The sequence below is a fragment of the Vulpes lagopus genome, chromosome 3 (genome assembly GCF_018345385.1).
Source record: "Vulpes lagopus strain Blue_001 chromosome 3, ASM1834538v1, whole genome shotgun sequence".
Classification (NCBI taxonomy): Eukaryota; Metazoa; Chordata; class Mammalia; order Carnivora; family Canidae; genus Vulpes; species Vulpes lagopus.
Genome location: NC_054826.1, coordinates 26,162,016 through 26,189,892, shown reverse-complemented (window position 1 = coordinate 26,189,892; position 27,877 = coordinate 26,162,016). Strand labels below are relative to the sequence as shown.

At 37.9% G+C, this 27,877-nt stretch overlaps 1 protein-coding gene across 1 annotated transcript in view; it reads right to left on the bottom strand.

Annotated features, from left to right (window-relative positions):
• The window catches only part of ITGA2 (integrin subunit alpha 2), a 103,136-nt gene that overhangs the window by 10,474 nt on the left and 64,785 nt on the right, over positions 1-27,877 (bottom strand). The window contains exons 14-27 of the mRNA XM_041748211.1: positions 22,071-22,274; positions 21,218-21,354; positions 18,408-18,547; positions 14,771-14,922; positions 12,918-13,028; positions 12,272-12,354; positions 11,721-11,862; positions 10,484-10,576; positions 9,797-9,873; positions 9,626-9,709; positions 6,081-6,183; positions 4,210-4,320; positions 3,086-3,190; positions 776-889 (exon numbers count right to left, since the gene is read on the bottom strand). Coding sequence (XP_041604145.1) covers positions 776-889; positions 3,086-3,190; positions 4,210-4,320; positions 6,081-6,183; positions 9,626-9,709; positions 9,797-9,873; positions 10,484-10,576; positions 11,721-11,862; positions 12,272-12,354; positions 12,918-13,028; positions 14,771-14,922; positions 18,408-18,547; positions 21,218-21,354; positions 22,071-22,274 — 1,656 coding nt within the window. The remainder of the gene's footprint in view (positions 1-775; positions 890-3,085; positions 3,191-4,209; positions 4,321-6,080; positions 6,184-9,625; positions 9,710-9,796; positions 9,874-10,483; positions 10,577-11,720; positions 11,863-12,271; positions 12,355-12,917; positions 13,029-14,770; positions 14,923-18,407; positions 18,548-21,217; positions 21,355-22,070; positions 22,275-27,877) is intronic.

Here is a 27,877-nt window from a genome sequence, read left to right as displayed (position 1 = left end):
TTGAACAAAGCCAGTGTTGATAAAAATGAATAGCTAGCTACTTACTCAGATTTAAGGAGCCCTGTCTGTCCTATTTTTCATGCCAGACTGAGATTTTGGCTACCAAAATCTCTGCGAGAAGCAGATATGACTACTGCTGAGTCACACCTGCCAAATGGAAAAAACACTGACATCGTTTTGACACTTTCTTCAAACTTTTCGTGAGATTGGAAGGACTGGGGAAAAAAAAAGTGTATGTACCCTGGGATTTCACCAGGGAAAGGGTAAAACAGGAGAGCAGAGTGGCTCCAAGGTTTGAATATAGGAAGATGGATCCTTATGTTAGCTTCATCTACATGGTGAGCTGAGATCAATCAATTAGCTGGGAGCTCAAGGATGGAGACAGAGTGTACTTGGATTTGGTCATGTTAGAAGTGACTAGGAAGTCAGGAATATCAGGAGCATGAGGACAAAGACAAACTAGGTGACCCATGGTTCCCCAAGACAGCACGGGATCTTGAGGACATTCCAAAGATTCTGATGTACTAGGGCATCATGGAGTCTCTGCAGCTAATGCTTTATAAGCACCCCAGTGATTCTGAGGCACAACCAGAATCTGGGCAAGCTTTGGAAAGGGATCAGAAATTTATTGTCTTCCAGGGTAAAAATCGCTCTGAGTCATTTGGGCATTGCTGATATTAGCCGGAATACTTGTTGACAGGTATGAATTTATTGACCAGTGAAGCCTTATGCATCGTTACTATTGATAAGCCCAACAAATAAAGCTTATACTTACTGCTGCAAAAGTCCCGTTCCAAATTCTGGTAGACACATTAAGGAAGTACTCTCCTTTGACCTGGAGGTCTTTCAGCCAGCAGGTAACATTGCTACATGAAGCAGTTCTGCAGTTCTTTCAGGTTGGAGTCAAGGATAAAAGGAAAGAGTTAGTATGAGCTTAAAAAATAAATGCTAAGATTTTACAAAGATAAAACCCCGTGCTGGGAAGGACTTAGGGAAATAGGCAGTCTCATGAAAAGGGAGACTGTGGCACTAATACTCCAAAAGGTAAAAAGTGCACACCGTTTGGCCCAGCCATTTCCCATCTCTATGGATGATAACCGGAAATGCGTGGAGAGGAGTATATCACACCTGTTTATTGCATTACTATTTCTGAGAGTAAAAACACCCCCCACACGAAATAATTCGTGTTTATCCCCAATGTACTAGTTAGGTAAGTTATTGAATATACATGCACAAAGTGCAGTGCAATTTAGCCTTTTTTTAAAAAAAGATTTTATTTATTTATTCATGAGAGAAGGAGAGAGGCAAAGACGTAGGCAGAGGGAGAAGCAGGTGCCCCACAGGCAGCCTGATGTGAGACTCAATCCCAGAACCCCAGCATCACGACCTGAGCCAAAGGTAGACGCTCAACCACTGAGCCAACCCAGGTGCCCCTGCAATTTAGTCTTTAAACATAATTGATAAAGGTGCATTCCTTAGATGAAAAAAAATTGACAGTAAAAGAATCAGTGTTTGCCAAGGGTTAGGGAGGAGGGAAGGATGAATCGGTGGAGTGCAGAGGAGTTTTAAAGGCAGTGAAACTATTCTGTATGATACTATCATTGTGGATACAGGTTATTATACATTTGTGAAAATCCATAGAATGACATCTGAGAGTGAATGCTAATATAAACTATGGGCTTGGATGATTATGATGTGCCACTGTAGGTTCATCAAATGTACTGCTCTGATGTGGGAGGGGGTTTGAGAGTGGGAGAGGCTGTCCATACGTGGGGGGCAAAAGGTAGTTGTGAAACTTCTGTACTTTAAAATCAAATTTGTGTGAACCTAAAACTGCTCCAAAAAAAGTATTTTTTTTTTTAAAAGTCAATGACATATTGACCTAATAAAAAAGGTGGCATGGTCCATTTATATAACAGTATACATATATCTAGATGTGGTTAATTCTTAGAGGTATAGAGAAGGATGTTCACTCAATACCGAGTGGTTGGCTATTAGCTTTCTAGAGGACTTTAGTTTGTTGTTTGTGTTTTATGTTCACAGTGAACACTTGCCATTTTTACAAAATCAAAGTATTTTCAAATTAAGGAAAATGCTCAGAGGTATATTTTGGCATACCCTGAGATGAGTTTCTCCTGGGTATTTTTATATACTACTGTTTAGATTTAAGCCATACATTGTAATTACACCATAAAAAAAGAAACTATTTCATTCTGTTTCCTGTATCCACACCCCGATCCATCACAAAATAAAATAATTTCAATAAAAGAAAACCAGAATTTCCATGTTGTGCTTAGAGGAGAACTGCTGTTTGTTTAGGGTTGCTGTTTGCTAAATGTTTATTATTTGAGTACTTAATATGTGCTAAGCATCGGGCAGCCCCGGTGGCGCAGCGGTTTAGCGCTGCCTGCAGCCTGGGGTGTGATCCTGGAGACCCGGAACGAGTCCCACATCGGGCTCCCTGCATGGAGCCTGCTTCTCCCTCGGCCTGTGTCTCTGCCTCTCTCTTCGCTCTCTCTGGATGAATGAATAAATAAATCTTAAAAAAAAAAAAAAGAAACCATGAAAGCTAGAAGTGGGATAATATTAAAAAAAAAATATGTGCTAAGCATCATACCAGATACTAGACTAGCCTCTTTCTCAAAGAAAGGCGCATCACTCTGGAGCAGGAGATAATAAAATATTGGAAAACCAAGAAGGGTGGCCGGAGAAGCATCTTAGTAGCTAAATAAGACCTCAGTGATTATGTGGATGAAGGATGCAAGGCATTTCACCTTCAGAGTGCCTGCCCAGTTCCCTCTCAGTTCTTTGCAATGCTTGCAAAGTGCCTGATACAAAACAGTAGTTTCACATGGAATACTTTTGATTTCATGAAATCCAGTACTTTTACATTACTGGCATAAGTAATAATCCCAAAACCTAGATTTGAGGATTTATTTTCAAAATCTTAATTCATACAGGCCATCAAAGCCAAAGCAAGAAAAATCTATAATATGAGGTGATAGGAGCAGAGAAGTGCATTGATTTCCAGGTAAAACAAACAATGCATCACCCAAAGAAAGTCACCCCATTAACCTATCCTCACCAAGTCTTTTATGTGCCGGAAATTTTCATTCTTGAAAGACACAGAAGGAGATGTATGTCCGATTTTCAGTGGATTTATTTTGGCATTACAACTGATGTCACCGGCCTATAAAGAAGGACATAAAATCAATTTCAGGAAGCAAAATCATTATGATGTTCCTTTTAACATGTTAGGAAATCCTGTGGTCACATGTCGGGATGGAGGAGGGATTGTTAGGCTTCTTTCACATTACTGAACCTGCCACACTTCTTGTAATTACTAATGTAAACTTTGAAATATTCAATGCCCCTGATGCAACCTGGTAGGGTGGCACTGGTTCTTACAGCCTGATACGTAGAAGACTGTTTGCAATAATAGGCTGTGACTGACTGAATTCAGGGTTTTCTGTGGAACATTTTAAAATTTTGATTTCCTGTAGTCACCTATACACATCACAGGAGTAACACTACCGTAGAATTTGCTCTGAGTGCCAGACTAAGGCTGAGCCGGTGTCAAGGGTTTTGGCTAGACAGGGCTTCTCAATCCAGGCTGCATGTTAGAACCTCCTAGGGGTGGTTCTAAGGAATCTTTTAAGGAATTCCTAATTCTAAGGTGGCTTTTAAGGAATCTTTGGTACTAGAGCCTTCGCCTTGAAGATTCTGATTTGAGTAACTGGGAGTGGGCCTGGGCCTGGGCTGGAAACAGCTGATAAAAATGAGGAGCCAGGGTTGATCACTACCAGGTGAAAGCCCAGGCTGACATCTTAAAGACCAGCTACTAATTGTGGCTGGTCTACAATTGTACAATTGTACTAATTGTGGCTGCATAGATCAACTAGTCTCCCATGGTGGGTTCAACCTCATACTTCCCAGTCGACTACTCTAAGAACAGGACTCTAACAGAATCAGATCTTCACCTGGCCAAAACAGAGCTTTAGGAATAATTTCTGCCATCTGTAATTGCTTCCTTATAACAATATCCTGCTTCTAATATGAAACTGATGGCTAATTAATTGGCACTCAGGATGCATGGCATTAATCTTCTCATCTTTCCATCCATATGATATCAGACATGATCACCACAACCTCATGGGATATTTCTGTATTGAAAGTGCACACTTTTATAGGCAATTCAGTTGTCCTTACCTGATCTGTGTGCACCTCAGTCAGATACATTAATGGGTTCTTTTCTTTGGTGTATTGAGGGATGTGGATGATTACAGACGCCATGCTTACTGGAACACTTCCTGTTGTTACCTGTGAAGTATGGAAGAAAACATTCTGGTTATTGCTACATCATGCACCTATTGCCAAGGAAATGCTCAATAACGTCTGTGTTAATGGAGGGCGACTATTAAGTGGTAAGATTGAGTCCATTGGAAAGTAAGCATTGTTACTTTAGAGTCACACCCAGGTCTCTGTGTCTCACCTCTTCATGGAGAAATTAACATTTACAATTTAAACTGGTAAATTATTTGTGAATTAGCAGTTGGTTAAAGACACTTACTGTCTGTTGAGTTGGGCTACCAGGGCTGACATTCCACTCTGTCCCTGACTAACAGTGTGGTTTGGGCAAGATACTTGACCTCTATATGCTTTAGTTTTCCTCATTTGTAAATTAAAAATAATGAGCAACTTAGTGGATGTGTGCAGGTACAGCATCTGTTCTTATTGGTGGGGAGTCTGTTCTAACTGGGCAATGCTCAAGTCTTATACTGGCTGTTAACATTTTAGATAACTATAGGGGGGCATCTGGCTGGCTCAGTCAGTAGAGCTTGCAACTCTAGATTTTGGGGTTGTGAGTTTGAGTCCCACATTGGGTGTAGAAACTACTCAAAAATAAAATCTTAAAAATAAAATAACTATACGAACAATAATCCCACCAATTTTGTAACTAACCTGGGAATTAAATGAGTTAATATAGATAACATATTTGATAACTTATTATACCCTATGAATGTTATTTTGTTACTACTAACTGATTAAATATGCCATTAAAGAAGTAGTTGCTAAATACTAGCCACATGTTATAAATTCCAGTATCTGGATCACAAATCAGGAATTTTAAAGATTTCTTTCTTTTTTAAATCACCAAATTGTAGGGTTGTAACCATGTAATTCACTAGTAGGAAACGTAAAAAAAAAAAAAAAAAAAAAAAGTATTCATTTAAGGTAGTGAATGAATTCTTTTTACTTTCCAAATTTTCAATAATTTATTATAAAATAGCCATTTTCACAACTTTCTTTTTATATAATTGATAACCTTTAGATTATAATTGCTTACTAATAGCCAGTGTAAACTGACTGAAAGATATTTGTATGTAAATGGTTAGTTTCTCAAATAAAAGTGATCTCCCCATGATAAACTGGTATGTTAATTATATTCCAGAGACTTTTGCCCATAGAAATACCATTATGTTAATACTTTGTTGATTAATATTGAACATTTGCTTCCAAAATAAATCAATTATTTTTTTTTACCCAGAACACATAGCTATGCACAAAACCCAGCTGTTTACTTATGGAGTCTTAGTGGTTCTCAAAGTATAGCACCTGCACCACCAACATCTGGAAACTTGTTAGAAATGTGCATTTTTAGTCTCACCATAGACCTACTGAATCAAACCCTGAGGATGGAGCCAAGTGACATGTATCTTAATGTTCCCCCCAGGTGATTCTAATGCATGCTCAAGTTTGAGAACCACTGGTAGCTTTCAACTTTTTACTTTCTTCTTCTCTTTCTGCTCTCCTTTTTCCCTTCCCTTCTTCCTGATTTAGTATTTTTTTAAAAAGATTTTATTTATATATTTGACAGAGAGAGAGAGAGAGAAAGAGAGCAGGAGCAGGGGAAGCACCAGGCAGGGGGAGAGAGAGAAGCAGATTCCCTGATGAGACCCTAGGCCCGGGGCTCGATCCCAGGACCCTGAGATCATGATCTGAGTCAAAGCCAGACACTTAAATGACTGAGCCACACAGGTGCCCCCCTGATTTAGTATTCTTATGACAGGCTTACTAACCTTAATGGAGAAGATGAATTTTGGACCAATATCTTCATAACTGTGCACGATAGAAGGAACATTCCCATCTGAAGAGACTTCATAAAAATTTATGTTGGTGGATCTGTTGGATGATGTTTGTAAAGCCAAATATTTTAGTTTTGCTGTTGTTCTTAAAGCATAATACTTCTTTTATTTAAATATCTTCTAGCTCATATTACAAGTAAAAGTTTATATTTAGTTATAAAAACCTAATGAAAACAAATGCTACTTATAGGCTAATGTTTCCAAGGCTAAAACAAATTCCTTTAAAAACATTTCCCTCCCTGATCTTTCTGCAAGATTCTCTGTTAAATATTTACCAGTTGTAGAGTTTCTAAAATAAGTACAAATATATTACTTTAGAACTGGTAGAACTCAAGATTGCTAATATACTGACTGCCATGTTAATGCAGTGCACACTTAGTCCTTGTTGATTGGATGAATGGATTTAAAAGCCAGAGGATTTTCCACTTGGGTGGCTGAAATGCAATGATAGGGTGCTGGGTTTTAGATCCTGCAGTATTTTATACTGGATGCCTGTAAAGTAGGGCATACATTTTCCTTGTTATTCCTTCTCCCTATCCTTCTCTAATTCCAAACCAACTCTAATGCTTTGGTTTGAATTGAGTTTGGTCAGTCTGTTTCCATGCCTAGTGTAGGGACCATGTTTATGATGACTGACCTAGAGGTTTTATTAGACTAGACATAGAGGTATCAGATGATACAATCTGTTTGCTTGGGGTTGCCAACTAGGGTTTGCAAGTGAAGTGAGGACCAGGTCAGAGGAATCCCCACAGGACCACTCAGACTGGAACATAGCTGGACACCCTTCCCTATCCTCCTCACTCATCTCTAAGGCTGAGGCTGGATTCCAACCAGGATAGCTTCACTGGGACTGTAGGGGGGTTAGTAGCAGGAATAGGAGTCTGAAAAGCAATATTTCCTCCCCTGGACAATTTATCATAATTCTAGTATGTTGATTCTATTTCCTAAAAAAAATTGAACTGGATCTTTTCTGAGATAATTTTTGGGCTTCTTTATGGAACTCCTGTCTTTTTTTATACTTAAAAGAAAACCCACAAACTTTTCCAAATTCTCAGAAGGAAAATATGTCCTAGGAGACTCAAATAGATGTGGCATTTGTCAAGGTTATGTAGATGAAAGGAAACAATGATTTGTCAGCCTTACATGGAAAATGGGAATGCTGACGAGAATTCAAAACAGAGAGACTGGCCGTATATGCATGAATTATTCCCTTACCTTCCAAAAGACCTTTGTATGAGCCCCTAAGAAGAGTCAGTTTCTAAATTAGTATGTTCTGTTTTTGCATTTTAAAGAGAGCTGACATTTTTCCATGTGTTACTTAAGTTTTCCTTAAGTTACTTAAGTGTGCATGATCAATGTACTTATAGGCAGTTAGCTATCCTCAGGGGTCTCCTATTTTAGAAGTAATTCAATCATGATTTCCACCCATAATATTTACATAATATAACTGCACATTTATCAAAATGGTTGCTAAGGGATACATTCAATGATTGGGTAGGAATTTTTCAAAAAAATTGCAAAAACGTTATTTTTTATATTACTTGTGATAGTTAACAAAATAAATATGCAAAACAACCAAATATCTCATTAATTTTGAATTGGTTACATTAATTATGATCCAGCCAGGAATAGGATGTTAGATCTGTATGTCCTGATACAAAAACTTCTCTAAGATTACATAAAAAGCAAGGTTAGAGAAGGATTTTATTATTCTATTTGGGTAAATATGTGTGTGTGTGAGTGTGTTACATGCGTATATTCTGGTAGATGAACAAACCTCCAGTCTGGAAGATATTCTGAAAATAGGGAAGTCATCTCTGGAATGGCCAGAGGGTGGGAGGGATGACTTCGCTTTCCATTGTCTATCTTTCTATAGTGTTTTAGATTTTACATCCATGTCTTTCTTTAAAGAAACAAAACAAAACAAAAACATCAAGAGGAACTATCTGGATAGTAGGATTTTTAGTGTTTATACATCATAATTCTCCATATTAATTAAAAAACCCTTTTTGGTATATTTTAAAGAGCATTAGACAGTCTTAAAATCCAGTATACTATAACAAAAATACAGAGCTAAGACCTTATTGAAAGTGAAGTCTCACTTCAATCTTACATTTATTTCATGTTAAAGTATCTGGAAATATTGGCCATGGTGCCAGAGTAGAATCCTATAAAGGCTGTATTAAGAAAAAGCATTTATGATAAGAATCAATGTAGATAGGAAGAAAAGACAGGTAATGTGGTAATATCAATCTCTCTGGATGCATTGGCCTTCAATCCTTTTAGGTCGTTTCGGAATCTGCAGTTAGTGATCAGTTTTTCAGGGATGGATGACTTGTGCTATATTTTGTTCTGCTTTGGCTGTTTGCAGCTCACTTGATATAGAAGGATTCTTTCATCTTTGCTCATATATCTTGAGCTCTAGACATAATGACACATTTTCCTTTTTGTTTTTACTCAGTGATCTACTGCATGACCTGTGTTCCATGCTTTTAGGGGTTGGGTGATGTGGCAAGTCAGAGAAATCCATTCTCCCTAAACACTGCTTGCAGCATGGCTTGTTGGAAATATACCACGCAGGACATGTGTGCTCGGAAGCTCCCAGTATGCCTCACTAAATGGAGAACTCTGGTTTCTGGGCTGGGAGTTGAGCATCACCTTCAGCCTGTGTACCTGCATAGCTGTGCTCCAGTGTGTCTGCACCCATGAACCTGACTCATTTCTTGATGGGAGTTAAAGGTGATGCATCACCCTATTCATGCCTATGGTGTTCCACGTGTTAGCTACTTCTCAAGACACCTGCCCTGCTGAACAATTCAAGATAGCTGGTACCAACCAGTATCATATTTCCACTGCCTTCAGCTCTGCTTGCTCTGGCCAGGCAAAAAAAGAGAATACAGCAATTCTTCATAAATGATCTCCTTTGGCAAATGCCTCATTTCCAGTTGGTTGGGAAAAAAACTCTAATATGTTATGTCAGGAATTTTCCACCCAGAAACTAATTTTCCATGACTAGATGTCATATTTGTGGTGGACCTACTATGTGTAAAGCGTTGTGCCTGGCACTTCAGTGTTTAGAGACGGGGCTATTGCTTGAGCGCTCATGTGGATGGTAGGGAGCCGATATGGAGAAGAAAGTGGTAGCAACTCCTCAGGGCCCGGGGAGTCCTGCTTTGACCCCTTGGAAAAGTGTGCATCTCCTCTGAAGGCCTGCAGAGGACTCTCACTGTGGCCTGGGCAGAAGGGCTGCTCCTCTGGCTTTCTGATATTGCCCTCTGTCTGTAAACCCAGATAGTCACTCAAGATTCTCCTAAGGACTGACGCATCCCTGGGTTTCTGTTTTAGTTGACAGGGGGGAAATATTTAATTCAAATTTTCCAGTTAAGAATGAACATATGGAGGACTTCTTCAGTCCTGAGCCAAATGTGTTACAAACCAAGTGACCTCAGTGGCCACAGGTGACTCACTGTTTCACCCACCTTGTTATGTGAATATCGGCGTCGTACCGCAGGGGAATTTTGAAGTTGACCAAATTATCTGCCTTGTTCTCTTCATAGCTTTCGCTATTGAAACAAACATTAGGAAACTACTTAAAGAGAAATATTATTAAAGCTCACCTATCATCAATTCATGATTTCATTACGTTTTACCTTAAGGCTTGGAAACTGACAGATGCCTGATTCTGAAGGTTTTGAAGATTGAAGTCAAAGTTAATAGTGAAAGTCACCTATGCACAAAATTAAAATTCATTAATCCAGGATGGTTTATACTCAGGGGCCAATTAACAAAAAGTTCCCCAGAAAAGTAAACTCACTCCAGTTTGATTGTGAATTTGATATGCCTTAAGCTTTTAAACCTGTATAATATCTGTTCATCCGCCTTGCTTTATTTAGCCTGCCACACCTTTAGAATCAGAGAGTTCACCTTTCAAGTGACATGTGCAGATCATCACATCACAGGCATATCTACGTGTCAGAATTGGAAAGTTTTGTGCCAATGTGAAATTTGCTTGTCAGGGGTTAACGTATACTATCTGTGGCTTTCTACAGCATTCTGACCAGCGTTGGTCAATGTATTCAGAAAACAAAACAAAACAAAACAGAAACCTCTCCTTATTGTATGTGCTTTTGAAATGAATTGCATGGGGGGGGGGAATCTCACTTTTATTAATAACTTAAAACATTCAGATTTTTAAAAAACTTCCTTTAAATATTCACCTAGTTATTTTGTGATACCTGTCAAATGGTGTTACGTAATGAAGAAGGTGGAATGGTGGTGAATGAACATGAGTGCCAAGGAGGGGCTAGTGTGGATTTAAGAATGTAATGAAGTTGTACCTGTTGCTCCCTCTTCAAAGCAGGGTAGCCTACATCACAGGTGACAGTCTTCTGAGATGAAGCAATCTGGCATGTTACTTCTGTCCCATCAACCTAAAAGAGACCAAGGAAACAATGACTGATTGGCATATAGTGTGCATGTGTGTGTGTGTGTGTGCGTGCACACATGTGCATGTGTGAGCACATACATGCTGAGAGATGTATAAACCACAGGGGCATTTTAGCAGCAGAGCTGGTTCACAATGAAGTAATTTATTGTCCCCTAAGACTTGAAAATCTTAGATCATCCAGGTAGCTATTATACTACTTTATTGCCAAGTAGGACACCCAATGAGCCAAAAGTGAGGTCAAATACTGGAATTTCCCCCCAGAAGTAAATCCTAGTTCTTATATTTCAGAAGCACAAAATAACTTCAATCCAATATTCAGAAATGCTGTCTTTAATACATACCTTTCTCTCAATATGTTTGAAATTTGTAGTTTCGAGAGAAGAAAACAAATCATATGTTGGTGTTTGCATTTTAAATAATTTAAAGAATCTTTTTTAGTTCTCCTTGGTGTTTTTTTTTTCTTTTTAAAATAAGTTCTCATTTGGCACAGGAAATTGAAGCACCGAAGACAGAATAGATTTAGAACACTAAATCTGTTAAGTTCGTGTTGACTTTAACTTGGATGAAACCATTTTTAATCCTTTTATCAAGTAGTGAATTTGGGAAATCTCAGCTTTTCCCTCTTCTCCCTCTCATTGCTTGGTGGCAGGGGAGGGGCCAGAGGGGCATTCATGGCCAAGTGTGTTCCTGGTATAGTGATCGAGTCAACATGATTAAGTGACCTTGCTGGAATGCATCATCTTGGCAGTCGCAAGACTTGTGGTTACAAAGCTTGGACTGGGCAATGGGACTCGAATTTCTCAGAGCAAGTGCAGCTTGAAGCATCTGTGCGGCACCACGCAGCCTCCTCACACAAATGGCTTGAGAAGACTTATGGTAGTGTCTGGCCAAGACTTAGGGCAAAGGAAAAACTGACCAAGCTGTAAAGCAGAACTGGGCTAGCTACAGAATCAGCCTACACTCTCATGTGGTCTAACTAGTTGGGAGCCCCCAAAGTTAGGACTGATCACACCCAGAAGTAAGGTGCTTCTTCAGACAGCATATAGGACTCGGGGATGTGAGTGTGAGCAAGATGGCCACTAATAACAAAAACACAAGAGCAGTGAGCCCAGAGTGTTACCACCTACCGGCATGGACCAGGAAGCAAAAAACAAATTTTCTGAAAAATCCACAACAATTCTAGTGTTGTATGCACTTTCCCTTTTGTTTTTCAGGGTTATTGAAAATGTTAACCTTCTGTTTTGGTTGCTGACAATAAAAGGTTGATCTCTGTTAAAAGGGAAAAAGAATTATTAAAGTTACAAAGGTCAGTGTTCAAATACTTCACTCATTTAAAAAATTAAAAGATAAAACTTTAGATTTGGAGGACTGAGAAAGTTGTTTAATAAATCATCTCAAGGTAAAATGATATGAACAACAAATAAGTCAATGCTATTAGATTTCCTTCTTCACTGATTTTAATTACATTGCAGGGAGAAGAACCATCCCAATACAAATGGTTTTAGATTTCTTGTTTTCCCCCTTATGGATGGTAGAAATTAAAATTAATATTTTAAGGGTCTTTATTAGTTACGGATGTTTCTTTCATAGAAAAAAATCTCCATAAACATTCATTTGAATAAAGTGATCTAATGTATTTTATTTCCACACTTTACACTGAGCTCTAAAGCAGACTTACTGAGCAGCTGACAGATGTTGGACATTTAGAACTAGATCTGAGATGCAAACTCCATCATCCCCACAGTCCTTGTAGAAAGGGATCTACAAAAAAAGGAAAAATAATCCCACACATGTGCTCTTGAGTTAGAAATCATTGTGGAAGGATCCATGTAGTATCATTCCATCTATATAAAGCTCAAAACCATGCAACACTACACAATATTTTAGGAATATATGCATGATTAGCAACATAGGAAGGGAAGCATCAATAAAAGCAAAATTCGAGGTGATGATATGCCTGAAGGAGCAAGATAAACATGAATGTGATAAAAGTAGGGATGGATACAGAGAACATAGCTATTTGTTACATTTCTTAAAGGTGGTAAGAACAAGGTGTTTAACTTTATGGTTATTTATTTCCTCAACAAATATTTATTGGACACCTATGGTGGACCAGGCACCGTTCAAGGGTCTGGGAATACAGCAGTAAAGAAGACAAAAATCTCCATCCTTCACGGAACTTGCATGTTGGTGAACTTTACACATATTTCACTTAGAAAACTAACAATTTGAAGTTATGTCCTAGGTAGCTTTTGAACACTACTACAGTGACTATGAAGCTTTCCTAGCCAGTCTGAATTCCAGGAAGGGTAAACCACACTTACACTGAAGACTTTGGCCTTTTCAGAGTAGGCTTCGAGGGCAGGGCTGGTGCCAGGGTGTTCCAGGCTGATGTTCACATACAGATCCAAAGAATTGACAACATCAGAGGGCTTCTAAACACACAGACACAGTGAGGCAGTTTACTAGGGCATGGTAGTTCCCAAACAAGAAGATGACCACAATGAGTTCACAAATAACAACACAGTCCCCTCTCAATTATGGAGAATATCCTCATTTTGAATTCTCAAGACTCTTGCTTCTTTTCTGTCCTAATTCTGTTCTTAGCCTCTCCACCAGCAAGACACTTAGAGATTTGGGGTTCAGTAAAGATCTGAAGCAATTCTTAGTTGAGCTCACCAGAAATCTTGTTGTCCATACACAATTTATGAATATTTAGAGGATATGCCCAGTTTTAATATTTAAAAGACCTGTCAGTACACGGCTCTTGGGTTGTTGGCTAGGTCTTTCCAGTTCCTACCGCCAAGACTTAAGAGTTCTTAGGTATCCTGACCAAATTTCTGGGAGGGAATATTGTAACTGAGATGGGAAGATTGCTCAGGCTGGCTACTGGGCAATGACAAGAGAACTCCCTTCTTTAGTCAAAACCTAACTGACTCTACAAAATTAGACAGATTTCCTTAGCTGGCTGCAAGGCTGGCACACAGGATGGGCTTAGTATTGATATCCAAAGGTGTATCTTAACCGAATGAGATCTCTTCGCTGACCCAAGGCACATATGTCTTCTTAAAAACTTCACAGCACACATCAGCATGAAAAGGATTATGTGTGGTGTGAACAATAGCTTGGCTGACTTCATTCCCCCAGAATGGAATGCATGTTTCATTTGATCTATGACTTAGCACAAAAATTGGAGAAAAGGAGATCCAGCTTCTATCCCTTTAAAGAATCTGGATAACTGTGCATCTTAACAACAAAAAGGTCCAGGCCTTCATAAGTAAGTCTCCTTAAACATGAACAAGAAATTAAGCAATGCAATTGATTTTAATTCCTCTATTAACTCTGTTTTCCCAATCATACTTAGTAGTTTTTGAGATGTGAACTTTGTATCATTCATCTAATATCAGGAATATCTTGGAGTACTCCTTAAATCGGCATATACCTCAGACCTTCAAACCCAAATTTCTGATGGTGGGAACCCAGAATATGCATTTTATAAAAGTTCTCTTTGCAATTTTTATGTATCTTAAACTCTGAGGACCATGTTCTAGGAAAGCTCTTAAGCAGCTCTTTTAAAAATGCTTTCCTGAGGAAATCACACTTTCAAATACCATTACATAGTTCCTAGGGGAAAATAGTCCTATAATTTATAAAATCCATTTCCTGTTGGAAATTTTCCTTCAAGAAGCATTTTTCCTACTTGTGAGATTTTCAAAACTCATGTCAACTATAGTAACTGTGGCATAAGATTGGAGCAAATAATTTTTACCTCATCCTTTACCTATGTTAACTTAAATCCAATAGTGGAAATCACAATTGGAATTGTCCTTTTAGCAGCTTGAAAATAAAAATTTTCCCTGATAAGAAAATACTAAAATAAAACTGTCTACTAAAAGCTCATCCTGTTAAACATTTAAGAAAGAAATCTTAAAGATTTCTTTAAAAATCTCATTTTTTAGACTTTCAGTTGTAATCCTAAATAAAATTTCATACTAGTAACATTTTCATTGAATGTGACCATGTACTAGCAGAAAAAATATGATTTCCCCCCATAAAATTAAACAAGAAAAGCATTAACTAGAAGGGCAAGCATTTTCTAACTCCCGAGTTTTCTTTTTAGACGTAGACCATTCATTAGTCACTCAGAGGAAAAGAGGAAAGAGGACTGTGGCCCCACCTGTATGTTGATGGTGTACTCAGCGCAACTCTGTGCTTGACTTATGAGCATATTCTTCTGCAAACACCTTTCATTATTTTCTTTAAATAAACCTCTGGAGGTTACTCTGGATGAATATAAGTTTGCATCAATTGTGATATTGTATATAATGGCTATGAAAAAAAATCATAAAGAAATGTTATTACAAATAAACCTTTACAGAAAAACCATCCCTGCCTTATTGTATCTTACTGGGTGAATTCAAGGACTTCGAGAAAATATAAAAACAGTCTTTACACTGCATTGTGAGCAGTGGCCAACCATGACATTTGTAATTCAGGCTCTGGTATGATGTAGGTGACTATGGATACAGACAGATGGGATTCAAAGCATGGTTTGAAGCAGTGTGGAGCAAAGCAGATTTGCCACCAGGAAATCTACTGAGTGAATTTGGGCAAATTACTCACTTCCTCAAGCATTGGTTTCATCATCCCTAACATGGTGATATGATAAAGAAGCAGTTACTGAGTGCCCACAATTGAACACATTCTCATATGTTACCTTATAAAAGTTTTACTATCAACCTGGAAAATGGATATTATCTCATTTTTCAGATAATAGAATAAAAGGGGTAAAATATACCAGCTCCATTCACAAAGCATGGTCAGAAATAAAACTGGGGTGATTTTGAAATCAGAACTCATGTTCTTTCAGCTTCCATGCAGTTGTGAGGATTAACTGCTATTTGAGGATTAACTGACATACTTTGAGGGAACACTCTAGATGCTTACATGATGGGAAGGCATGCAACTATGCAGTCATAAGTTTGGAATCAGACATACTTGGTTTGAATTCTAATTCCACCATTTATGAGCTCAATGGCTTTAGGCAATTTGTGTAACCTCTTTGAACCTCCATTTCCTCATCTATAAAACAGAGATAAACTACTACCCCAGGGAAATGAAAATGAGAAAAAAAAACATAATACTACTACTAACCCAGGGAAATGAAAATGAAAAAGAAATGCAATAAAAATTGATGCCAGTAGCCAATATACAAAGTATCAGAGCCTTTAACTAGAGTCTGCTGCCCAAAACCGAGGAGGGTGATCTGATGATATTCAAAGTATCAGCTGCTTTATCTGGCCTTACTCCGTCTTATTTTACTCTTTTCAAGATTTTAAAGGTTGAATAGACTCCCAAAATAGATTAATTCTACAGATAACCTTTAAAATACCTATTAGAGATATTGGATAATTTTTCTTGCTCCAATGACTTAGTGAAGTTAACAAAGATAGATAAAATGCAAGTAAATCAAATGGACTAAAAGCAAATGATGAAAATAATACAAAGGAAACACAATGACAGGAAGGTGAACACAGCCAGACATAGTTAGTACACATGGTAATACTAGTTCATTTTTCTCAAGTAGTCTCATGAAAAGGATAGCCTCCTAAGCAATATACTAATTTTGGGGGGGTTATTAGCTTTAAACCAGAGTGAACACCTGATAAAATAAATAATAAAGACCATATGCTTTATAAATTTACAAAGTTGTGAAGATGGGATTCTTGTCTTACATACTTTTATTGCCAAGCAATTAAGTGACAAAGGATCATGACTGGCTTGTCTGTGTGGACCTGAAGACATCAAGGAAAAGGTGCCCAATGGAAAGGAAGCCCAGGGAAGGACATTCCCTGAAGTCAGAAAGCTGCTTTCAAGTTATAGCAAGAGAAGGGTTGAAGCCCCATCAAAAAGAGGAAGATTTAGGGGATAAATCCAGGCTTTCAGGCCTGGAGAGCTAACCAGCCAGCCATTTCTGCCAAGTAATCTATTTCCCAAATTAATGTTTTAGGCAGACTAGCCCCTTAATGTTTTTCCCCCAGCTTTGTTAAGATGTACTGGAGATATAATATTGTATCAATTTGGGGTATATAATGCATATTGTTATGTATGTGACAATGTATGTTAATTTATATATGTAAATATTAGAAAATGATTACAATAAGGTTCATTAACAGATCATCACCTCACACAGTTGCAATTCTGTGTGTATATCTATATGTATGGTGAGAACTTTTAAAATATACTTTCTTACCAACCATCAAATATACAACACAGTATTGTTAGCTGCAGTCATCATGCTGTGCATCACATCTAGTCACTTAGTATTTATACAGAAATGGTTTTTGACTCAACTCTCCTGGCTACTCAAACGCACCTGCTACAAGGCAAGCCGTGAGATGTGCTACTCAGAGTCGGGTCAGTGTTTGAAAGCCTGAAAGGAAAAATGCCAGATAGATATGAAAAGTAGGAAACCATGGAAAGCATGCCAAGATGTGGATCTAACTTCTGCTTTAGGATTTTAACCTATGTATTTCTTGGTATGAATCATGACAAAGGCTGAAAATAAAGGGGCAGGTTAAAGTTGGTTTGTTAACCGCTTAATGAATCACTTATAGGAACTACAGGTGTCTGAAGGTTAGAGCCAAAATCTGATGGAAGGGGGATGAGAACCCATGAAAAAAACAGCAAGAGAAAGAAGGCTGTGTTGCATCAAGTACTAAGTCCATTGCCATGCTCTGCAGGCACTGGAACAGGAGAGATTAAAGTGAGGGGTGGTGGTTAGGAAGGACTTGGCCACACCCTGAAAGGGGACTCAGCTGGTCCGAGAGAGAGATGGCAATTCCTGGTGACATTTGTCCAGTTTTCCTTACTCTTTCCTGCTGACAGAACACACTTCAGATTTTTATTCTCTTCTCTGGATTATTTAGAGCATTTTATTTATTTATTTTTTTTAAATTAATTTTTATTGGTGTTCAATTTACCAACATACAGAAAAACACCCAGTGCTCATCCCGTCAAGTGTCCACCTCAGTGCCCATCACCCATTCCCCTCCAACACCCGCCCTCCTCCCCTTCCACCACCCCTAGTTCGTTTCCCCGAGTTAGGAGTCTTTATGTTCTGTCTCCCTTCCTGATATTTCCCAACATTTCTTTTCCCTTCCTTTATATTCCCTTTCACTATTATTCATATTCCCCAAATGAATGAGAACATACACTGTTTTTCCTTCTCCGATTGACTTATTTCACTCAGCATAATACCCTCCAGTTCCATCCACGTTGAAGCAAATGGTGGGTATTTGTCGTTTCTAATTGCTGAGTAATATTCAGAGCATTTTAAACACTGGGCACAAACCACCTATTGTTTTATATTTTCTCTTATTTCATGCATGTTAATTCCTCAAGAATAGGAATATTTGGTACTTGTGCTGAACACACCGTATCTAGATCATGCCATAACTGACATACAGTATACTAATATAGGCATACACTAGTATCATCCGTGTGTGCCCAAGATTTGAGGTAAGGAACCCATGGGTAAAGAAACTTGGATAGAGTTGGGAGAGCCCGAGACTAGGTCACAGAGACAGTAACTTTCTGCGGCAGAATGTTACCTTCTAGAGACAACTGGGGAAGATCTAACCGTACCTTCCATGCATAATTAACCATTCTCACACACCTCAAATGTGTGTCAATTTAAATGTCTGCAAGACCCTTCCTTCTTTTGGTCTATAAACCCAAAGTGTAGGTTATGTTCACAACTAAGACTCTACAAGCAAACCTATCTCCACACAGATTACTTCAGGTCAACCCACCCACTTGATCGTTCTGCTTAGTAGGTCTAAACTTGGCGCTGAAACAGAGCTTGAGTGTTATGTCAGCATTCTTGTTGAACAAAGTAATTTTATCTGGTGTGAATGAAGCATCCACAGATACATCAGCAATGCTTTGTGACCTGAAAGACATAAATGGAAGTAGGTAGTTACTGCCAAGTGTACATGTTATTACCTTCACCTAAGGGACCCAGGGCCAGCATTATCAAATTATTCTCTGCACAATCTAAGCACTTGAGCAGTATTTCATATATGAAAGCTCTAAAGTGGCAAGTAGGAATAATGTCTTCTGTGTTGTGACTCTATTACCAGCTCAATCCACATTTAATTTTTTTCGTGTGTAATGCATGTGTAAGTGCAGGATGTGAGTTTACAATCTCTTTGCAAATGAAGTACAAAGTCATGGTCCTGGCCGTGTTTTGCCAGCTATAGAGAGTGATATTAGCTCTTCTCACAAAAAGAAGGGAGAGAGCAGATGGCAAGGTGGGTGTGGCTGCGGCTGAGGAGCATGGCTGAGGCTGTCTCCCTGTTGCCTCCCTTAATGGTTGGCAACAATTCTTTGATGTGTGGTATATGACCATGATATGATGGTGGCAACTAGCCTGACACCAGAAAATGGCCGAGGAGCCTCTCAGGCAGGGAGCTAAAGACCTCTGACTCTGGCACAGCCCTTTATATATCTGGAAAGCTGTCACATACACGTGGTCTCATTTGCCCCTAGAACACTCCTGTGAAATAGAACAAATATTGTCTCCCTTCTGATGAAAAAGTATGAAACCAAAGATATTTGGTAACTTATCAATTTACTGAATAATAGCAAGTGAAGAGTTAGAATTCATGTTCTCCTAGTTCCTCTGTCAGTAAAATTTTGTACTTCATCATAACGATCCTTGTGCACATGCTGCATTATTTACAGAGCAGCAGGTAGTAATTAGTAATTTCACTGCTTTGAAAAGTACCACCACAGAAAACATTTTTTCTTTAATTTCAGGTATCATCTTTTAAAGGACTTAAGTCAATTGAAAAAATTATTTTGTCAGTTAATTGTATACCTATAAGGCCCCCTAATAAGTAGTCATAAAACATCTAACAACATGTTCTCAAACCTACAAGAACTAAAATGTCAAGTGAATGTTTTCTGTAAGTCAATATCTTTTAAGAGCATCTTTTATCCCATTGGAGATGGTGGTATTGATTGAAATTATTTTGTTAACTTGCTTTTTAAAAATTATTCTTAGCAAGATACCCAGAAAATCCAGTCTCCGCACCTTATAGGAATGTGACCACAAAATGGCATAAAACTAGCTTGACTGATACCTCAATAAATTGATCTGATTCCATGTGTCTTGACTTTTTGAAGAATCAAATCCACTTTCAAAGAAAAAGGTCTGGCCATCATTGGCTATATTAAAAGGTATCGGAGTGCCTGACTGGCTCAGTCAGTGGAGAATGTGACTCTTGACCTTGCAGTGTGGGTTCAAAATCCAAGATGTATGTGGAGATTACTTATCAAATCTTTAAAATTAAAAAAAGGGAGTGTCACAGTATAGTAATTATATTGACTATGAAGGATGAAGCCTACCAAGATGGCTACAGGGGGATGTTCACTGAAAGGTAGGATTTCTTAGAAATTTTTTAAAAAAAAAAAGTTCTGTGACTATGCCACCATATTTGTATTTTTCTAATGGCATGCTACTCTTAACTGATTTTATTCAGTAAATATATTTTTGAATCTGTCAGTCTTAAGTGTGATCTGTGAGTATCCCCCCACATGAAGTTTTCATTAAAATGATACACCTAAAATAATGCATTTTGGGATGCCTGGGTGGCTCAGCAGTTGAGTGTCTGCCGTCAGCCCAGGGCGTGATCCTGGGATCCCGGGATCGAGTCTTGCATCGGGCTCCCTGCATGGAGCCTACTTCTCTCTCTGCCTGTGTCTCTGCCTCTTTCTCTCTGTCTCTCATGAATAAATAAATAAATAAATAAATAAATAAATAAATAAATAAATAAATAAAATCTTAAAAAAAAAAACCAATGCATTTCATCTTTTAAAAGTACACATGAAATATTGTAAATAGTTTAATGAAACTCAGAAACAATACACCAATATGTAATGCTTCTCTGTTCTTGAAGTATTTGGACATTTAAAGTACATTTTTCAACAGAGACAAATGAACGAATGAAATATATTTTTTTGGTGGGGGAAGACTCTTGATCTAATTCTCAATTTCTTTCTAATTCCAACCCAATATATTTGTCTTTGTCTTTGAATCACACAGCCCTTGAATTCCTTATTGTTCCCTCTTGCTCTTCAACTCCTACTGAGGTCAATGAGAAGTCAGCTAAACCTAAATAATGGCTTCTTGTTTATGACTAATAATTTCAAAAGTTACTTCATAACCACATGAGAAGTTACACTTTACTTGTGTGATCTGAGTTTTCAGTATTTTTAGGGCATTCTCATGAGGTTTCCTTTCTGTGAGCGGAGGTAAGGTTATTTGGAAGATAATATTCAGAAATATCTTGGATACCATTTCAAAGGCTCTGTCTCGTCTATGTCCTTTTTCTGCTCACCATATAGAGAATGGTGATAGCAATGGTAAGCAAATATTTTCTTTTCTCCCATAAGGAAAAATACTTTTCTTCCTTTGACACATAAATTATGACACATAATTGTCCTGGAGTCTTCTAGAATGCAGGTAGCATTTCCACAATTTCAGCACAATTATCTGCTCTACTTAGCAGGTCACTTTTTAATTAGCTAGTTTGTGTCTGGCTTTCAACTGACTCACCAGAGCTGAACCACTTGCCCAAAGGCACCAATGGATACGTCAGTGATGGAATCCCCATTTAAATCACCATAGCCATCCAAAGATCTCCCAAAGTACTGGAGCTGGCTCCTAAAGGCTCCATTGGATCCCAAGATTTTCTGTAAGAGCAAGATTTACATGAAATGATAATGTATAACAACTGAGATAGAAAAAAAGGGAGCTTCTACATTGCATAGTTAGATTCTCTACATAGCCACTTCTTAGGTTCTTTTATTCTCCACAAAATTCCATTCATTTTTCAATCACAGCTTTTCTCATCTGTTTATTATTCTTGCAGCCACATCATCACAGAAAATCACCAAGTCATCACCATGACTCTTTTAACATAAAAAAAAAAATCACAACACAGCAGCAGATCAGTGGACTGAGCAGGATTTGAAGCAAGCTCAGGTCATGGTTATTCTCCTAGCCCACATCTTTCATGACTTTAATGGAAAGTTGCCTGATCAATGAGGCCCCTTGGTCACCCTTAAGTACTTAATAACTCCCATCCCTGAACATTAAATTAAAAAAAATACCTTATTTACTATGATCTGGAACACTTTATCTCACTTATCTTATTCCCCCCCTCCCCCGTCTCCTCCACAAAAATGTAAGATCCATAAAGGGCAGAATTTTATCTGTCCTGTTCTTTACAGCATCTCCAGAGCCTAGAACAGTGCCTGACACACAACAGGAGGTTTACTAAATGTTTGCTTAATGAATGAATAAGGTTCTACAGTAGTGGGATGGGTCAGATTACCTGCATGGTATGCTGTAGCTCTAATATGATGATACTCACATGTAAATGCATCGCTATGGAACTCAGGATTACCTGGGAATATCTCATGCGAATAGTGCCCTTGTGACCATTGTAGATATACACAGCCCCAGAGTTCTGATTTTCCAAAGGCGAACCAACTATTACATCATTAAAGCCATCCATATTGATATCTGAAAGAGCTGCAATTGCTGAACCAAACCGAGCATTTTCAACACCATTGGGGCCTTCGAGAAACTGGTGCCAATTCAAAATGCCCTTGCAAGGGGGAAGAGAAAGATGATTAAAGCAAATTTTCCAACCTCCACCTTGAAAATTCACAGCAAATGATGCTCAAACCAATTTGTAAACTGTTAAAAGTAGGCAAGGTTTCAAAACTTGAATTCAAAATTCTCTAGGATGAGAATTATAAATGAGAATTCTAGCAAGTAAGCTCATAGGATATGTGCTCATAAACTGAGATGAAAGGGATGGATTCTCTTTACTGTGGCTGTACCACCTACATACCACACTATCCATATCTATGTCTCCTTTCCCCCTTAATATTAGAATCTTTACTTCTTTCTAAAACTTTTGATTTAAAGTTTGTTGATGAAAATATAATATCTTGAATAAAAATTAAGGTAGAGACACAAAAGAAAACACAATATCTTAATTTAGACCTTACTTAAAACTTACTGAACAATGGCATAATTATAATGGTATAGGAAGTAGAAAATGAGACCACTAAGTTCCGATCCAAGACAGCAACCCTGAATTCTCCTCTTGCCTGGAACACATCAGATTACACCTATTAATAGGACAATTCCTCCTAGTACTGAGGGCTGACTAGACAGCTACTGAACAACCACAGACAGAGAAAATGGCAAGAGAATACCAAGAGAGACGAAGACACAGTAACACAGGGAAACTGACACAGAGGGGATGCAGAGGACTGAGAGGGCAGGAACAAATTCCACTGTCCTTAGGCACAGAAAATAAGCCACAATTTAAAAAGAGCGATTAGCATAGAAAAGAGGCAACTCTAGAACTCTGCCACATGGTGGAGGAGCTACAGGGAAAGCCCTCCAAGTCAGAGGGATTGGTTTACATTATTACCATCCCACCTTAAAAGCCTAGGTCAGAGCAGGGTCTGGTCAGGTCTGGTTATTTCAGTGAGACCTCACTGACTTCAACAAGTCCAAGGTCCTCAGGCCCACACCAGTGTCAAAAAAAAAAAAAAAAAAAAAAAAAGAAGAAGTCACAGTTTAAAAGGGCCAAGGAGTGGTAGGAACACTCTTTCCTCATCTACCTCTAAAGCCCAGATTGGAGCACGGTCCAAACACCGTAAGTAGTGGGTTCAGATGCCACAACAGGCAGGTCCCAACCCTATAAATGGCAAAGTCCAGTCATCATAGGACGCTTGCAACATCACCAAAGCCCAGGGTCTATAGGCCCATACCAGCCTCTCTGGTGCCAGGGCACAGCAAATAAGCTGTGGAATCTAGGGTTTTTGTTTTTTTGTTGGTTTGTTTCTGTTTTAAATTTTTTAATTAAAGCAAAACAAGTATTATTTTTAAATAAAAATGTTTTATTTCTTCTTTTTTTTCCTTTCCAATTTTATTTTTTTCTTCTTTTTGGAGTTTATTTTTATTTTTAAGATTTTATTTATTTGAGAGAGAAAGCACAATCAGAGGGAGGGGCAGAGGAAGAGAGAGAAGCAGACTCCTTGTGAAGCAGGGAGCCCAATGCAGGGCTCAGTCCCAGGGCTCGATCCCAGGACCCTGGGATCATGACCTGAGCCAAAGGCAGATGCCTAACTGACTGAGCCACCCAGGAGCCCCCCAAAAGCCACAGTTTTAGAAGAGTTAACTTCTAAAACAGCCACAGCTCCAGCCAGCCAGCCAAAAAGTCATCAAGCACACATAGTCTGCAAAGGGGCACCATTCTTAGCTGTTCTTCCTAATCCATAGAAATACAGAAAGTCAAGAAAAATGCAGAGACAGAGGAATATGCTCCAAAAGAAAGAAAGAAACTCAGAAAAAGAACTAACTGAAACACATAAGCAACATGCCTGATAAAAAAATTTAATGATTGTGAGGATACTGGGCTGGAAAAAAAAAAGTAGGATGATCTCAGTGAGACTTTCAATAAAAGCATAGAAAATATTAAAAAGAATCCATCAGAGTTGAAGAATACGATAGCTGAAATAGCAGGGGATCAGGGGATCAACGGAGTCGAGGATGCAAAAAAACATATCAGTAACCTGGATGATGGGGTAATGGAGAGAAACAGCAGCTGAATAGCAGAAAGAGAAAATTTTTTAAAAAGACAGATTAAGAGATCTCATGGACAACTTAAAGCAAACAAACATTTGCATTATTGGGGCCCCAGAAAAAGAGAGAAAGGTAGAGAAAACTTATTTGAAGAAATAATAACTGAAAACTTCTCTAACCTAGGAAAGGAAATAGGCATCTAAGTCCAATAAGCACAGAGAGTTCTAAACAAGATGAACCCAAGGAGGTCCACACCATGGCACATAGTAATTAAAATGTCAAAGTTTAAAGATAAAGAGAGAATCTTAAAAGCAGAAAGAAAGAAATAAAAAGTTACTTAGAAGGCAAAAATCTGTAAGCCCATCAGTTGATTTTTCAGCAGAAACTCTGCAAGCCAGAAGAAAGTGGCAGGACATATTCAAAGTGCTGAAAGAGGAAAAAACAAAGAAACAAACAAAAATACCTTATAGCCAAGAATACTCTACCAAGCAAGATTATCATTCAGATTTGAAGGAGAGATAAAGTTTCCCAAATGAAAGATAAAGGAGTTCATCACCACTAAATTGGCCTTACAAGAAATATTAAAGGGATTTCTTTAAGTGGAGAGGAATGGTCATAATTAGACATAAGAAAATTATGAATAAAAGATGTAAAATATATCATACTCATAAAATGTAGAGAAGGGAGTAACAGGGAAGAGAAGGGAGAAAAGAAAAATGTTCCCCCATTTGTCGCCTTTGAACCACCTTTGGAATGTCTTTGAACTTAAATGACCATCAAATTAATACAGACTGCTATTTACTTGGAATGCTGTATATGAACTTCATGGTAATCATAAACCTAAAACCTATGATAGACACACAAAAAATAAAGAAGCCAAATATAACAGTATAGAAACTCACTGATCACAAAGAGAATGAAAAGGAATAATAAGACAACCAGAAAATTTTAAAAATGGCAAAAAGACATACCTATCAATAAGCACTTTAAATGTATATGGCCTAAATGCTCCAACCAGAGACATAGGGTGACAGAGTGAATAAAAAACAAGACCCATCTATATGCTGCCTATAAGACACATCTCAGACCTAAAGACATACAGACAGAGAAACATTCATCATACAAATGGAAGTGAAAAAGAAAAAGCTGGGGTAGCAATACTTATATCAGATGAAATAGACTTTAAAACAAAGACTGTAACAATAATCATTACATAATGATAAATCCAACAAGGGGATATAACAATTATAAATATCTACACATCCAACACTAGAGCATCTAAATACATAAAGCAAACATAAATGGAAATAAAAATTTATATTTCTACAAATAGTAGGGGACCTTAACACCCTACTACATCAATGGATAGATCATCCAGACAGAAAAATTAATAATGAAACAATATTTTAAATGACACATTGGACCAGATGGACATGGAGCATTCCATCCTCAAAACAGAATACACATTCTTTTCAAGTGCACATGAAACATTCTCCAAAGTAGATCACCTATCAGGCCATAAAACAAGCCTCAATAAACTTAAAAAGATTGGAATCATACCATGCATCCTGGTAACAGTATGAAACTAGAAATAAGTTATTATATATCGAGAAAAAAAAAGGAGAAAACACAAACATGGAGACTATACATCATGATACCAAACAACCAATAGGTCAATGAAGCAATTAATCAAAAAAGAAATAAAAAACATAGAGATGAATGAAAATGAAAACACAATAGTCCAATATCTTTGGGATGCAGCAAAAGTGGTTCTAAGAGGAAATTATACAGAATATAGTGATACAGTCCTATCTTAAGAAATAAGAAAAAGCTCGAATAAACAATCTAACCTTACACCTAAAGGAACGAGAAAGAAGAACAAACACAATCAAAGGAGAGTAGAATAAAGGAAATTAAGAAAAAAAGACCAGATCTATTTTTAACTCTTTGAGGAACCTCCACACAGTTTTCCAGAGTGGCTGTACCAGTTCACATTCCCACCAACAGTGCAAGAGGGTTCCCCTTTCTCCACATCCTCTCCAACATTTGTTGTTTCCTGTCTTGTTAATTTTCACTATTTCCACTGGTGTGAGATGGTATCTCATTGTGGTTTTGATTTGTATTTCCCTGATGGCCAGTGATGCGGAGCATTTTCTCATGTGCTCGTTGGCCCTACAACCCAAAAATTGCACTGCTGGGGATTTACCCCAAAGATACAGATGCAGTGAAACGCCAGGACACCTGCACCCCGATGTTTATAGCAGCAATGTCCACAATAGACAAACTATGGAAGGAGCCTTGATGTCCATCAAAAGATGAATGGATAAAGAAGATGTGGTCTATGTATACAATGGAATATTACTCAGCCATTAGAAATGACAAATAACACACCATTTGCTTTGATGTGGATGGACCTGGAGGGTACTATGCTGAGTGAAAAAAGTCAATCAGAGAAGGACAAACATTATTTGGTCTGATTCATTTGGGGAATATAAAAATTAGTGAAAGGGAATAAAGGGGAAGGAGTGAAAATATCAGTGAGGGTGACAAAACATGAGAGAGACCTAACTCTGGGAAATGAACAAGGGTAGTGGAAGGGGAGGTGGGTGGGGGGTGGGGGTGACTGGGTGATGGGCACTGAGCGGGGGCACCTGGCGGGATGAGCACTGGGTGTTATGCTATATGTTGGCAAATTGAACTCCAATTAAAAAAAAAAAAAGGAAAGGAAAAAAAGACCAGAGCAGAAATAAATGACTTAGAAACAAACAAACAAAAAGAAAAATTAATGAAATAGAGTTGGTACTTTGAAAAGATAAACAAAATTGATAAACCTTTAGCTAGATTCAAGAAAAAAAAAAAGAGGACCCAAATTTAAAAAAAATCAGAAATGGGAAGTAACAACTGATATCACAGAAATACAAAGGATTATAAGAGAATACTAAAAAAAGCATATACTAGCAAATGGGACAAATCAATCAATCAATCACATCACTGCAACAAAACAAAGGATAAAACTTAGGATCATTTCAATAGGTGCAGAAAAATCATGTGACAAGATTCAACCTCAATTCACAATAAAAAAAACTCTCAACAAAGTGGGGTTAGAGGGAATATACTTCAACATAATAAAGGCCATATATGAAACACATGCAGCTGACATATACTCAATGGGGAAAAACTGAGAGCTTTCCTTCTGAGGTTAGGAACAGAATAAGGATGTTCACTCATAATTTTTATTCAACATGATACTGGAAGTCCTAGCCACAATAATCAGACACAAAGAAATAAGAGGCATCTATGTTGGTAAAGAAGAAATTAAACTGTTACAATTTGCAGACAACATGATGCTGTATATAGAAAAATCCGAAAGATCCCTTCAGCGAGGAGCCAGACTTGGGGCTTAAATTCCTGGCCCTGAGGTCACTACCTGAGCCAAAATCAAGAGTTGGATACTCAACCAACTGAGCCACCCAGGCACCCCTGCTTTAGAATTGTTTTAATTGCCTCTGTTTGAGAGCTAATTTTTAAATTGATTTAAATAAATAAGGTAGAACAAATTATCACAACAGCAAAATGTAAAATTTACTCTATCAATACAGCTTCCCT